The sequence below is a fragment of the Barbus barbus genome (assembly GCF_936440315.1).
Source record: "Barbus barbus genome assembly, chromosome: 40".
Classification (NCBI taxonomy): domain Eukaryota; kingdom Metazoa; phylum Chordata; class Actinopteri; order Cypriniformes; family Cyprinidae; genus Barbus; species Barbus barbus.
In genome coordinates this window covers 7,934,560-7,948,592 of record NC_136718.1, presented here as the reverse complement: position 1 = coordinate 7,948,592, position 14,033 = coordinate 7,934,560, and the positions used below count along the sequence as shown (strand labels likewise).

At 36.0% G+C, this 14,033-nt stretch overlaps 1 protein-coding gene across 1 annotated transcript in view; it reads left to right on the top strand.

Annotated features, from left to right (window-relative positions):
- LOC306859780 (rho GTPase-activating protein 39-like) overlaps positions 1–14,033 on the top strand; it is an 85,088-nt gene that overhangs the window by 22,220 nt on the left and 48,835 nt on the right. The window contains exon 2 of the mRNA XM_079401032.1: positions 11,243–11,623. Within this exon, the coding sequence (XP_079257158.1) occupies positions 11,243–11,623 (381 nt within the window). The remainder of the gene's footprint in view (positions 1–11,242; positions 11,624–14,033) is intronic.

The following is a 14,033-nucleotide window of genomic DNA, read 5'->3' as shown; positions in this document are numbered from 1 at the left end:
TGTAAATGGATTTCCTCCTGCCTGCCTCTAGTGTTTTCAGAGGTACTTGTCATGTATTGTCTGTTGTTTTCCACTCTTTGATTTTTACGAAAGGATGTAGTATTCATGTGCACACAAAGGAACCTGGAGAGAAATGAAGTACATTTAAGAGTGAGAGATAACAGAGTTCCAGCTGATTTTAAACACATTAGGTTGAAGAACTGACAAAATCTGAAAAAATAGTCTTCTGAAGCCTTATGATGTGTATTTGTGTGAGGAACAGGGGTCAAGATAAGAAAAAGAAAAATCTTTTAAGACATCTATTAGAAAAAACATGTACCAGGTTCTTGAAAATGTGCTCTTTATATTCATCATGTGTGGTTCATATGGTTTTGAAATACTTTCATAGCGTTTTCAAGAAATATTATATTTAATGACTCTAAAAATGTCATGTGGTGTAACTGTCAAGTTAAACGTTATAAAAATTATTTCTTAATCATATCTTAATAATTAATTTTAAATATATTTTAAGATAAATAATAATTTATGTATTTAATTTATTATTTTCATTTATTAATTTAATTTATATTTAATACATATCTTAATCATTCATTTTAAATATATTTAAGATAAATATGAATTAATTTTATTTATTTATTCATTTAATGCATTAATTTATTTAATTAATATTTAATGACTCAAAAAATGTCATGTGGTGTAATTGTCAAGTTAAGCGTTATAAAATATTTCTTTATCATCTTATACATATCTTAATCATTAAATTATAAATATAATACAATAAATATTTATTTATTTATTTGACAAATATCATCAATTAATTCATAAATGTAATTTTTGGCAAGTTGCACCACATGACATTTTACAACTCATTAAAAAGGCCAAATTAACTGATATTTCTATAATTTCTAGGTTTGACTTTTCCTGCACATTTCTGCATGTTGGTTGCACCACATAATTTTAATTTAGTGGAAAAAAGCTTTACAAATGATTAGAATATTTAAAAAAATAATGATTTATGATATGAGGATAGTAGTATCAGCCTGACTTTTTTGGCTTCATGTCAAAACAAATTTTAATTCAGAAACTAAAAACATGCACTGGATTATATTTTTAATATATTTTAAAGTGCATTTTAAATTAATGGATCAGCACAAAAATAGAGTGCCATGTCTGACTCAGTCCAAAGTGTAAATCATTATTCTTTGTTAATCTTCCCCTCTGCTAAAGCTCTTAAATCTCATTCTCATCCATGTTTGGAATCAAAACTGAAACCAGTGTAATCCAGCATGCAAATTCTTGTTGCTTTACAGCAGGGTGTGCTGTCAAATTAACAGGAACCTTTCATGCTTCTAACGTGAATGTAAGTGTTCATAGTAAAATTAAGAACCATGTAGAATAAAAAGAAGAGAAGTCCATTTGATAGACACTATGGTCACGTGAGTGTTTACACACTTCTATGCATATGCTTCTGCCGTAGCGTGCAGCCTCCAACCGCGACCACAGTGTAAACAAATCGGATGCAAAACTCATCTGATCCCAAACAGTCATGGGAGCCCAACCCGCTGTCCATGGAGGAGTGTGCTGGAGGATTAAAAAAATCCCTTACATCCTCAAACAGAGCTGCCCGTAATCATCCAGAGATCCAGCCCGTTCTTCCCTCAGTACACTGATAAAGTTTTCAACAGATGACAAGTTGCCCTGGGAAGAGACACAGCTGTGAAGCTGGAGGGTGATTTGCATGTTTACTGGTGTGTGTGTGTGTGTGTGTTCTCCACTCCTCCCATGCAGAAGCAAGTTAACATGATGGCTTCCTTTGCTCTTTAGGAGAGAGAGATAAGGATAGAAATAGACTTGTCACTTACTGAGACAGTTTAAAATATACATTCAAATGTGGTGCGGGTTTCCCAGCAGTCATTTACTCGAAGGCTTTATGATGCTGGATATACAGTTGTGGTCAGAATTATTGGAACCCTTGGTAAATATGATCAAAGAAGACCGTGAAAATTAACCTGCTTTGTTAATCCTTTTGATCTTTTATTTAAAAAATTCACAAAAAGCTAACCTTTCATTGGATAATAAGAATTTAAAATGGGGGGAAATATCATTATGAAATAAATGTTTTTCTCTGATACACATTGGTCACAATTAACGACACCTTTTTATTCAATACTTTTTGAAACCTCCATTTGTCAGTTTAACAGCTCTAAATATTCTCCTATAATGCCTGATGAGGTTAGAGAACACCTGACAAGAGATCAGAGATCATTCCTTCATCCAGAATCACTCCAGATCCTTTAGATTCACAGCTCCATGACGGTGCTTCTTCTCTTCAGTTCACCTCACTCATTTTCTACAGGGTTCAGGTCAGAGGACTGGAATGGCCAGCAGAAGCTTGGTTTTGTGCTCAGTGACCCATTTTTGTGTTGTTTTTGAGGTTTGTGTTTGGATTATTGTACGGTTGGAAGATCCAAACATGGCCCATTATAAGATTTCTAATAGAATCAGTCACTTATTGATTTTTTATCTGTTGGTATTTGATAGAATCCATGATGCCATGCGTCTGAACAAGATGTCCAGGACCTCCAGCAGAAATATAGGCCCACAACATCACAAATACAGCAGTATATTTCATTGTACACATGGGGTACTTTTTATCCCTGTGTTCACCAAACCCATCTTGAGTGTTTGCTGCTAAAAAGCTCATTTTTTAGTTTCATCTGACCATAGAAGCCAGTCCCATTTGAAGTGCCAGTCCTGTCTGATAACTGAATATGCTGGAGATTGTTTTTGGATGAGTGAGGAGAATTTTTCTTGAAATCTTCCCAAACAACATGTGGTGATGTAGGGGCTGTTTGACAATTTTTTAAGGTTTTCTGACCCCGAGACTCAACTATTTTCTGCAATTCTCCAGCTGTGATCTAGGGCTGTATACCTTGGAGAACCTGGCGATACGATACATACCTCGATACACAGGTCACGATTCGATACGTACCTCGATACAGAGCTGTCTCGATACGATTTGATACAATGTGACACGATTCGATACGATTCAATAAAAATACATGGGCCAGAGCCAATTAGTTAATGCTGAACACATTTACTCAACAAACAGAACTCTGCATTTTTCTTCAATTTATTGAAGACAAAAGTGCATTATAACAAAGTGCATTTTGCTTAAATATTTGCAACTTTAAGTGCTCTGATTAATTGTACACAAATTGTATTAATCTGGAAATTACCACAAGTCAACATTTAACTTTCCAAGGGTACAGTCTGAGCTCACACAAGCACAAAATCTTCTTCTTATTATTCTTAACTTCTTATTAAATCTTCTTATAATTCTTTTTTGTGACACCATGTACTGCCATAACATATTTCACTATGAAATCACTTAAATGCTACATCTTGCTTTAACATTTTCCATGAGTTTTTTTAAACTCGCGGGCGCCGCTGCGCCCCCTAATGGCTGGGCGGAGTATCGATACTAAGGGCTAGAATATCGATACTGTATCTTTTTTTATTATATCGGTATGTATCTAAGAATCGATATTTTGAGCACACCCCTACTGTGATCTTTAGCCACTCAAACGCTCCTTCTCACCGTGCATTAGGACGATATAGACACACCTCTTCCAGGCAGTTTCATTACATTTTCTGTTGATTGGAAATTCTTAATTATTGCCCTGATGGTGGAAATGGGGATTTTCACTGCTCTAGCTCTTTTCTTAAAGCCACTTCACTAATTTGTGAAGCTCAATTATCTTTTGCTGCACATCAGAAATATATTCTTTGTTTTTTCTCATTGTGATGGATGATTAAGGGAATTTGGGCTTTGTTTTCCCTCCTATTTATATTTCTGTGAAACAGGAAGCCATGGCTGGATAATTTCATGTTCATAATCACCCTAGAGTGCTCAAAATTGTGAATATGAATGGGAGTATACTTCAGAGATATTTTACTCTTAAGAATTTCTAGGGGTGCCAATAATTGTGTCCAACGTGTGTTTGAGAAAAACATTTATTTCATAATGATATTTCCCCCCATTTTAAATTCTTATTATCCAATGAAAGGTTAGCTTTTTGTGAATTTTTTAAATAAAAGATCAAAAGGATTAACAAAGCAGGTTAATTTTCACAGTCTTCTTTGATCATATTTACCAAGGGTTCCAATAATTCTGACCACAACTGTAATTAATGTGTTGGCCGTGTCCCCCCTGAGAGCCTGCTGTTTGTGTTCAGACCACAGAAATGAAAGAAAAACAGTCACATTCACAAAAATGATCACAGCAGGTGGTTTTTAAATTTTGGTTTTCAGCTTTAGATTTTTTAGAAATTGATTTGTAGGAGGTGCCCATTTATAATATTTAGAGAAACCATGACATTGCATGATGTACGAAGATAAATATTTATTTAAATAATAAAATAAAATATAAAATGTGCTACTAAAACAAGAAGTTCGGACAAATTTAAATTTAGTTATCGAAATTACTGTGTAGATAATTTAATGTGTTATGTGCCAAAATATTATTATTAAATTCAACTGATAAAAAAAACATTACACATTTCTTATTTTAAAAAATTCAATTACACTACATTCAACTAAATTACATTAAATTAAACTTTAATGTCTTGTCTGAACTTCAAGAGAAAATGTCAAAAAAGGAAAATGTAAATGTAAATTGGGATGTGCCAAAATAAATATATTTTTAATTAAATAAAATCAAATATACATTTTTTATTATATAACACATTTTATATCACAGATTTCTTTTTCTTTTTTATAAATTACACTATTTGTTGTTCCCGTAACTCTTTGTATCTATAATATGTAATTACACAATTATCTGGATCAACATTATTTGTATATAAAAATACACTGAGTTGCATAGAAATATTTAAGAATCTTAACAAAGACTGGTCTCAGAGTAGTAAAATAAGAGAAAATTGAGGAAGAAACTTTTCTCTGCTGGGCAGTTGCAAACTTGTATGCATGTACAGTAACAGCAGCTTGTCTCATTGTTGGCATGTCTGGACATGTTCAGAGGACTGACCACATACAACCACTGAATCTCATATGCAGACAAGCATTTAACACTGTTTCTCTAACAAATTAAATGCTCATTAATGACCCTCTGACCCCTTCTCACAAAAGGCAAGCGAAGAAAATAAAGTCTGGGATATTTCCAGGCTGTTTTGTGGCAGTGTCTTCAAAAGGACAAGCATATTTTTCTTTGAAGCACGCACAGATACAAAAGCGCATGTGAAAGTTTATACTGAGTGTTTTTTTACCAGCTCAATACAGTCTTTATCTAGTCAGTGGGTACTGGTGTATTCCTCAAACAATACGGCTCTGTTTTCTTCATGCGACTCTAAGATTTCTGTTTGCCAGAAAGTTTCAGAACCCTCCACATGATTTCTGTGATTAAGGGTGTATTCACACCAGGAAAGTCCGTTAGTTCACTTGCTTTGGTCCGGACCAAATACAATGTTGATTTTTTTGTTTGTTTGGTGCGGTTCGCTTTCACACGGCAACATTGCAAAGCGTACCAAAATGTGTTTATGCAAGTCACATGTGAGTAAAGCTGTCCTCTTATTGGTCAGTGTTCACTTGTTTACGTTCCTCTGCGTCATTCATCAAGAAGAATTATATATATATTATATATATATATATATATATATATATATATATATATATATATATATATATATATATATATATATATATATATATATATATATATAATGCAGTTACAGCCAGAAGGAATCGAGGCTTCGTCAGGACAGCATTCTTGTAATGCGCGGAGAAGAGTAATTAATTACACATTTTAATATGAAGAGGTGCTCTTTGGTTTTCAACTGCAATAACAAATATTATTTTCTCACAAATTCTCACTTGCATTCACAAAATAATAATTTGTTACATTTATGTAGCGCTTTTTTTTATCTTTTCATTTTACATTATTGACACACTATTTTCCTTTTTTGATATTGTGCAGTTGCTTTGACACTTTTGACACCGCTTTTGGTGCGCACCCGAGTGCGATTGCTGCTTTCTCACCTGCCCAAACGAACCACACCAAGAGGGAAAACGAACTCTAGTGCGATTCAACCTAACTAAATGAGACAGGTGTGAAAGCACCCTAATTTACCTGTTGCCAAAACCCACTCAAATAAAAAAAACACCAATCAGACATAATACATCCACAATTTATTGTAACAAATCCTATGTCTTCAGCATTTCAGCATTTTATAACATGAATGATGAAACGGCATCTGGTTTATTTGTATAAAATGCCAGTATTACGTAGTGACTTCAGAGTGATCGATGATAACATGCTGCACCTAGTAATGAGTGCTTTCAAACCACTGCTTCGTGAAGATTCAAAACCTTTGCGAATCATCATTTGTTTCAGTAAACAATGCTTTGAAATTTTAATGGTTTGCCACTAGGGGGCGATCTCTAAATGCATGAATTATACATTTGTATACATTTTAATGATGCATTTCTATAATAAAAACAAACACTTTAGTTAGTAGTTTCTTATTGCCCTGATAAACCAAGCTCTCCATAAAACGAACAAAACAAGCCCTACAATTTAAAAGGGGACCTATTATGCTTCTTTTTACAGGACGTAAAATAAGTCTCTGATGTCCACAGAGTGTATATGTGAAGTTTTAGCTCAATATACCCCACAGATAAATTTGTATAGCTTGTCAAACTTGCCACTTTTAGGGTATGAGCCGCAACGCGCTGCTCTTGAGTATGTTGCTTTAAATGCAAATGAGCTGTTGCTCCCGGAGAACAGGGCGGAGCTTCAAGAGCTCAAGCTCCGGCATTAGCAGTGCTAGCCTTTGCAAATAAACATTTCACTATTAATACTAGCCTGTTATCATAATAAATTTGCGTTTATGAATTACACAGGCGGGGAGCACGGCCGGATAAAAATAGCAACATAGCTCGTCTCATGCTATCACAAACTTTATAAATCCCACTTCTGATTATGAGCTCGACAACTTCAAACGATCGACACGTGCAACTTTTAACTACCACATTCCTGTTCACGATCATTCTGGTAGCACTTGAAGGCAGCATCAGTGAAACAGGCAGAGACAATTATAGCTTTAGAAATTAGCCTTACAAAGTGCCAAGAAGCTCTTTTAGAAAGGCAATTTGAAAACAAATGCGTGATACTTACTTTGTCTGGAGCTGATGTTCGTGCACGAAGCATTGGTATTGATGAGCAGAAGGTGAGCATTTTGAGCATTTCAAAACAATGAATCATTTTGCGATGCGTTTAGATTCGAAAAACTTGAAATGCTTCACTCATCACTCATCACTCATCACTATCTGAGCTGTGCGTGGTGTATATACACATGGGGAGGGGCACTTACAAGTCTATTACGAGATACAAATAATTACGATATCAGGGTGTCACGTTATTTTGGTCCGAGCATGATGGTGATTTAACTTTTTTATGTTTTTATTCAATTGATGAAGGTGGAGTAAATCGAATCATCTCATGATCTATCATAATTGTGCAATATAATCGTTTGAATCTAACTCTGAAACTATAGGCTTAAACAAAGTGCAGTGTTTCCAACTCAAGACTTTGTGGTGCTGCTCATGTGCTTTCAACTCATAAATACGGTCTTCCCAGCATGACTTGAATGCACTGTTAGTCACACAGATCACAACAACTTTTATGTTTTGCTGTGTCTCATCATCTCACAGACTCTTTTTCTCTTCTTCAAACACGTGCCCTTTAGCACAAAGGGTTTCTATTCTCGTCCTTCTGGTCATGTGAGTGTGGGGGTCAGGGGCTTGTGGTCCGGTTTAGAGGGCCACTATGAGCTCACTGCTGACCCCCATACAGAGCAGATGGCCCTTACCGTGCATGCTGGGATAGGGTAGGGCCGACTCACTGTCCTGGAAAGACCCTCACAGTGGAGGTAGATATCTCACACACACACACACACACACACACACACACACACGCTGCTGCTGCTTCTTCTCATGTAGCCTCCTTGAGTCAGAAGAGGAAGCTGCACACATGCAGAGTGATTGTCCCAGCTTTCAGCCAGTCTTGTTTGATGTGTGTCTTTGTGGATTTGGATTCAGAACATTGACTTCATGACTTCAGCACAAGGTGAAGTGTGATGTAGACGTGTTTGAGGGTTCCTACAGGTACAGTTTGATGCTGTTTGGTGTGTATGGGACTGTGAATTGTCAAAGCATGCTGGAACAGTTCAGATTGTTCTACTTGTTTGGATTGATGTGTTGACACAATATGATACAGTAAAAGAACTGGACTGGTAATATAATAATAAGAGCATTTACATATGTGGTCGTAAGGTCATATTTTTACTGTTGCTTGGTGAATTTTTGTGGGCATTTCCAGTCATTTCAATAGGAATCTGCGTGTTTGGGAATTTTTCATAAGGGCTATAGATGTCCTTTTGCAGATTTAGTTTGAATTCAGGTTTTTCATGCGAATTCGTCGTGTTGACCATCAGAAAGCTTCTTGGTTTTATAGTGACTTGTGTAAGCTTCACTATTGACAATGGACAATATAACTTTTTGTAGTCGCTGAATTTTTCACTGTAATTTTGCTAACATCTTTTACACTTTGCATGATTAATAATTTGCTGTATAAGATCATGTAAATGCTTCATTGGTTAAATGGTTCAGATTCCTTGCCCTAGTTTCGCTGTGTATGCAAACGCACTTCTAATTTGCACGTATGTTTACATTTTAATGTCAATACTGGACAGAGCCTCAGTGATTTAAAATGAATTTCCTTTTTAAGATTTATGAGTTAGGTTAATAGTTATTGTCATTTTGTTGTACATGCATTTGATAGGGGAACAAAATAGCAAAAAAAAATTTAAAAGTTTGTAAAAATATTTTACAGTTAACCATAAGCTTTATTTGGTATCACCTAAATGAACTGGTTTTTATTTAGTCTAAATAAATTATTTAATATTGAGGAAGATTTTTTCCTATTATAAATGTGAATAGATAAATAGATTGGGTGACTCTAAAATTAAAGTGCTAGTTCACACAAAAATTAAAATAATATCATACTCAAAGAGGAAAAGAGAACTTCTTTTAGACTTGAAATGAGTGTCCTTTCCAGTTTGTGAAGAAAAGACTTAAAAATCAGACAAAAATGAAAAACTGCATAAAAGAATGCAACAGGTGCGATTCGGGTTTTTCCTTTTGGCTTGAACTGAACAGGTGCTTTCTGGATGTTTCTCTGAGCTGTGTAATTCATGTAACAGTTTAATGTCTCAGACAGTGCTCTAAAGCAATCTCAGAGCTGGATAATATCTGTTTCCTGTGAGTTCTGTGTGCAGTTGGCCATCTGCAGCAGAGAAAGATAGGTTTGTTAATCTCAAGCCTCAGATCCTTTGTTGTAACTCTTAGTGAGGGAAGATTAGGCCAGTGCTGAAGAGGCAGAGAGCCAGATTCCCTATCTTACCCATGAGTCCATGCTCTTGTCTCTGGGCCGCGTGCCCGGTCGCCCCCTAAACAGTTCTGGCTCTAAAAGCCCATCCGACTTCACATTCAGGCAAGCGGTTTCACTATATTTTCCAAAAACAGACTGTGGGAAAACTTGCATGTATGTCTGAACATCTCCAGTGTTGATGACAAATCCCGCAGGATGAGTGATTGATGCTGTACGTTCATTATATGCTGGAGTGTGTGTTGAGTTTGAACCATGGTAAGTCACCGTGAGTTGAGAGGTTTTTGGCTCACACCTGCACACTCCTGTTCCTTACGTGGAGGCTGTATGGAAGTATGCGGCCCAGCTGTAGCTCTACTCAGCTGTTAGAGAATCATGCTCTTATTTGTGCTCTCTTGCCTTAATCGAAAATTGTGATTTAAAGGGATAGTACAATGTGTTTGTGTAATTGTATATATCATATATTATTTTATAAATTCATAACTCAATAATTTAAGAAAATTTATCAAAAAAAGAAAAATAAATAATTAAAAATATAATAATAATAATAATAATAATAGTTTGGCACAATTTCAAGTGATCTAGTGCTTAGGATGTTCCAATTCAACACTGTAGAAACAATACAAAACAAAACTAAACTTAAAAAAAAAAAAATCTGTTAAATTTAGTAAGTATTTTAATGATTAAGTATTGCAATAACAATATAATATTAATATACCAACCTATTGAGGTACTAATATCTGTGTTGTAACTTTGTAATATACTGGCAACCACCAAAAACAGGTGGTGATGAGAAAGTCATATGATTAATCAAAGCTCATCACAAACAACTTTTCCACAAGCTGAGGGGGTAAATAATAATATATAGAAGGTGTTCAGTGTCATTCACACAAAAACTAAACAACCTTATGGTAACACACGTGACACTAAAGTAATGGAATAGCCATTAATTGTACAACATTAAATGTAGCATAAAACCCTAATGTACAAAGAAGCGGTTATTTCAATAAAAATACATTAAATGTGGTGTGTCATGCAGGGAATTCAGGGAATGTCAGTTTACAATTTTTTTATGTAAATTATACAATGATTTTTCTTTTTCACTTCCAAAAACCGTAAATTTGAAAGTATTTTATTGTAAAATTACATTAAATGAAAGGTTAGATCTATTACAGTTACTCACCATACAGAAACCTTCTGTTAACCAGTTACCAGGTCTTACCTTAGCATTCTTTTACTGTGAAAATCATGATATTTATATGATATATATATATATGCAAATGTTCCCCCAGTAGTGGACCCTCATAAGCAATGTTGCACGGCCGAGTCAATGAAACTGAGCGAAGTCAGAGGGGGAAGGGCATAAAACAGCAAAGTGGAGCGCAGCCATGGAAATAAAACTCTGAACTTCAAATAAAAATGATCAAACCAACAGTACATAACAGGCTCCTTCCTCCACAGTCCCTCAATCACAGGTCTACATCTGTAAAAGGGTAAATCTGTTGAACTAAAACACATGGATTAGATGTTGCAGGCAGGCCTATCTTCTGAATGTCTCATTAAGATACTATTACATTTTCTTCTGCTGACCTGAGCTGAACCTCCACTCTCATTTTACATTTGGCTTTTGTTAAAATGTAGTTTATTTTACAAGCTGGGATTTTCTATTACACTGCATTTTCGTTATAAACAAGCTCCAAACAAAACCACTTACTTGATTTTCTTAACAGATTACACCCATATCCTGACTACATTACCCATGTGTCCTCTCTCTAGGTCTGACTGGGTGGAGATCGTCGAGCCGCGCTCGAGGGAGCGCATGTACGTCAACCTGCTGACCGGCGAGTGCGGGTGGGAACCGCCGCCCGGCGCCCCGGTCCGTCAGTCGGACGGCAACCAGTGGTGGGAGCTTTTTGACCGCAATAACAATCGGTTTTACTACTACAACTGCACAAGCCAGCAGACGGTCTGGCACAGGCCTCAAGACTGTGACGTAGTGCCTCTAGCGCAGCTCCAAGCCATGAAGAGGAGTTCTGAGGCCGAGCTGAGGGGTCAAGGAAGGACACCCCAACCTGGACTGGAGCAGGAGAGTGGGAGGGAGACGCCATCATCCAAGGGTAAAGAAGACAGTCTGGAGAGAAGGAACCAGGGAAATAGGTGAGGATGTGTGGAGCACTTGAAAAACTTCTTATGATGGCAATTAAAGGGATAGTTCATCCAAAAAATCATTATTTGCTCACCCTCGTGTCATTCCAAACCTGTATGACTTGATTCTTCAGTGTTCCAATGTTGTTTTGGACACTAACGTCCATTGTGTGGACAAACACCATTCTTCAACTTATCATCTTTTGTGTTGTACAGAAGAGAGTCATACAGGTTTGAAATGACTTGACTGAATAAATGATGAGGCACACGTTGATGTGTTTAATGGGTTTCTTGGGATTAATTCCAGGGACTGCGTTTTAATCGGTCTCAGAAGGTTATAGTGTGCTTTCAGAGTAACCTCTTAGTTAAGTTGCAATCTCAGCAATGGACTTTCTTGCTTTTGGCACATTCACACTAGAGCCTTTCGGCTTTTGGAAGTTTGGTTCGCTTGTAACATGCATTTAAGAACGCAACATGCACCACCTGTTTCACCAGCTTTGTAATGAGGAGTGGTTATAAAACTGCCAACAAAAGAGAAACTTTAAGGATTTCCTCCACCAAAATAAAAAACTTGATGTTTAATGTTTAAAGGTTTAACATTTGAAAATTAAGAAATGAAGACATAAATATTGGTATTCTAACATAATCAGATTATTATTACACTTTATTACATCTTTATTAAATACTCAAAATTGTGCAGCCCTACAATTAAATACAACAGCAACCTGAAGCTCTTGAAAAAAAAAAATCCCGTTTAAAAAAAATAAATTATGCCAGAAAAATAGGTAATTAAATCCTGGAAGCAATGCATCCATTTGAGGTCAGATAAACTCTAGACTTGTTTAATTATTCATGTCTTTTCTCAAGACCAACTTCTCATTCAGGCAATCCACCAGCTAGGCTATTTGAATATAACCTTTCAAATGTTTCCAAAAATTCCTGAAATTTTCCAAAAGTAAAAAAAAAAAAAAAAAAACTTCCTCTCTCTCTCTCTCTCTCTCTCTCTCTCTCTCTCTCTCTCTGTCTCTGTCTCTCTCTCTTTCTCTCTCTTTCTCTCTCTCTCTCTCTCCATCTCTCCATCTCTGATACACACTGTTACAGCAGCTGTTGTGCCTATATATGGCTGGAGGCAGCTGAAGCCAATTTTTTATGTGTATGTTAACAAGGAAACATTTAATACTTAAAACATTTTTTTTTTTGAAAGAGCATACAGATTAAACGAATGAATAAAATAAAAAATGCAATTGTGAATATAATTTTTTGTTTTTTCACATGCTACATCCTCTCTTTTTTGTATAAAATACTCCATGACAGTAGTTGAATGGAAAGTGAAAATTGACCATAGAAGAAAAGGTTTATGCTAATGTCTGCTGTAGCACCTCTTGTGGCCACACTGACAATGCAGCGTACATGGATTGCATGACGAAGTGCATTGCAATACATTTCTGAATCGAATAGTTTGTGGAATTGTGCTTGGATAGCTACAAGCATTTGTGTTCACTTTATTTGTATGATGAACTCAAGAGTATGAATATGTCTGTCATTGGAAGCCATGACTTATTGGATAAGGTCTTACCTGGTCTAACACGCACATGATGTCACACATTGGCTTTCTGGGTCAGCCCTGTAGTCTCTTTGCGGGTAGAAATAACATGCAGGGTCTGTTTTGCTAATATTTTCTTCATTTTGGACTCTTGAAGCCGTTTTGGCACAGATGCACTGTTCAGCTGGTCGAGCGCCAGCTTCTGAGAACACTGTATGAGAGAGCGAGAGAAAGGTGCCTAGCAGACTCCTCTAACAAAATCAGCCTTAAATGGTCACACACTTTTCCTTGTTAACACACACCCGTTAACACACCCTGGAATGCGCTTTCTGTGGAGTACTTAAAATGGTGTGTTAATACCTGTTTGCTAATTGTAGCGTCTTGGGTGGGACACCCTCACACACACTTGCACCCACTTACTTCAGACCTGTTGGTTTTTCAGCAGCTGATTTTAGGGCACACAGTTGTTGTTGTTGTTGTTGTTTTTAGGTTAACTACACCGTTCTCATCCAGTGTTGTTATTGTTAACTAAAACGATTAAAATAGTTTTCAGTAATTAAAATAAAGCTGAAATACAAATGAATTATAAATATTAAATGTAAAATGTAAAAAATGTTAAATGGAAATGTTTTTTTAATGACTTAAGTACTAAAATTACTAAAACTGACAAAATTGAATGCTATGAATATGAATAAATGCTATTAATACAACAAATGTTTTTCTCATTAAAATGTATAAAATCTTAATATGTTGTTTTGATGGCTAACTACATAGCTTAAAGGGGAAGTCGTGGCCTAATGGTTAGAGATTCGGACTCGCAATCCAAAGGTTGCGGGTTCGAGTCTCGGGCCGGCAGGGATTGTAGGTGGGGGGAGTGAA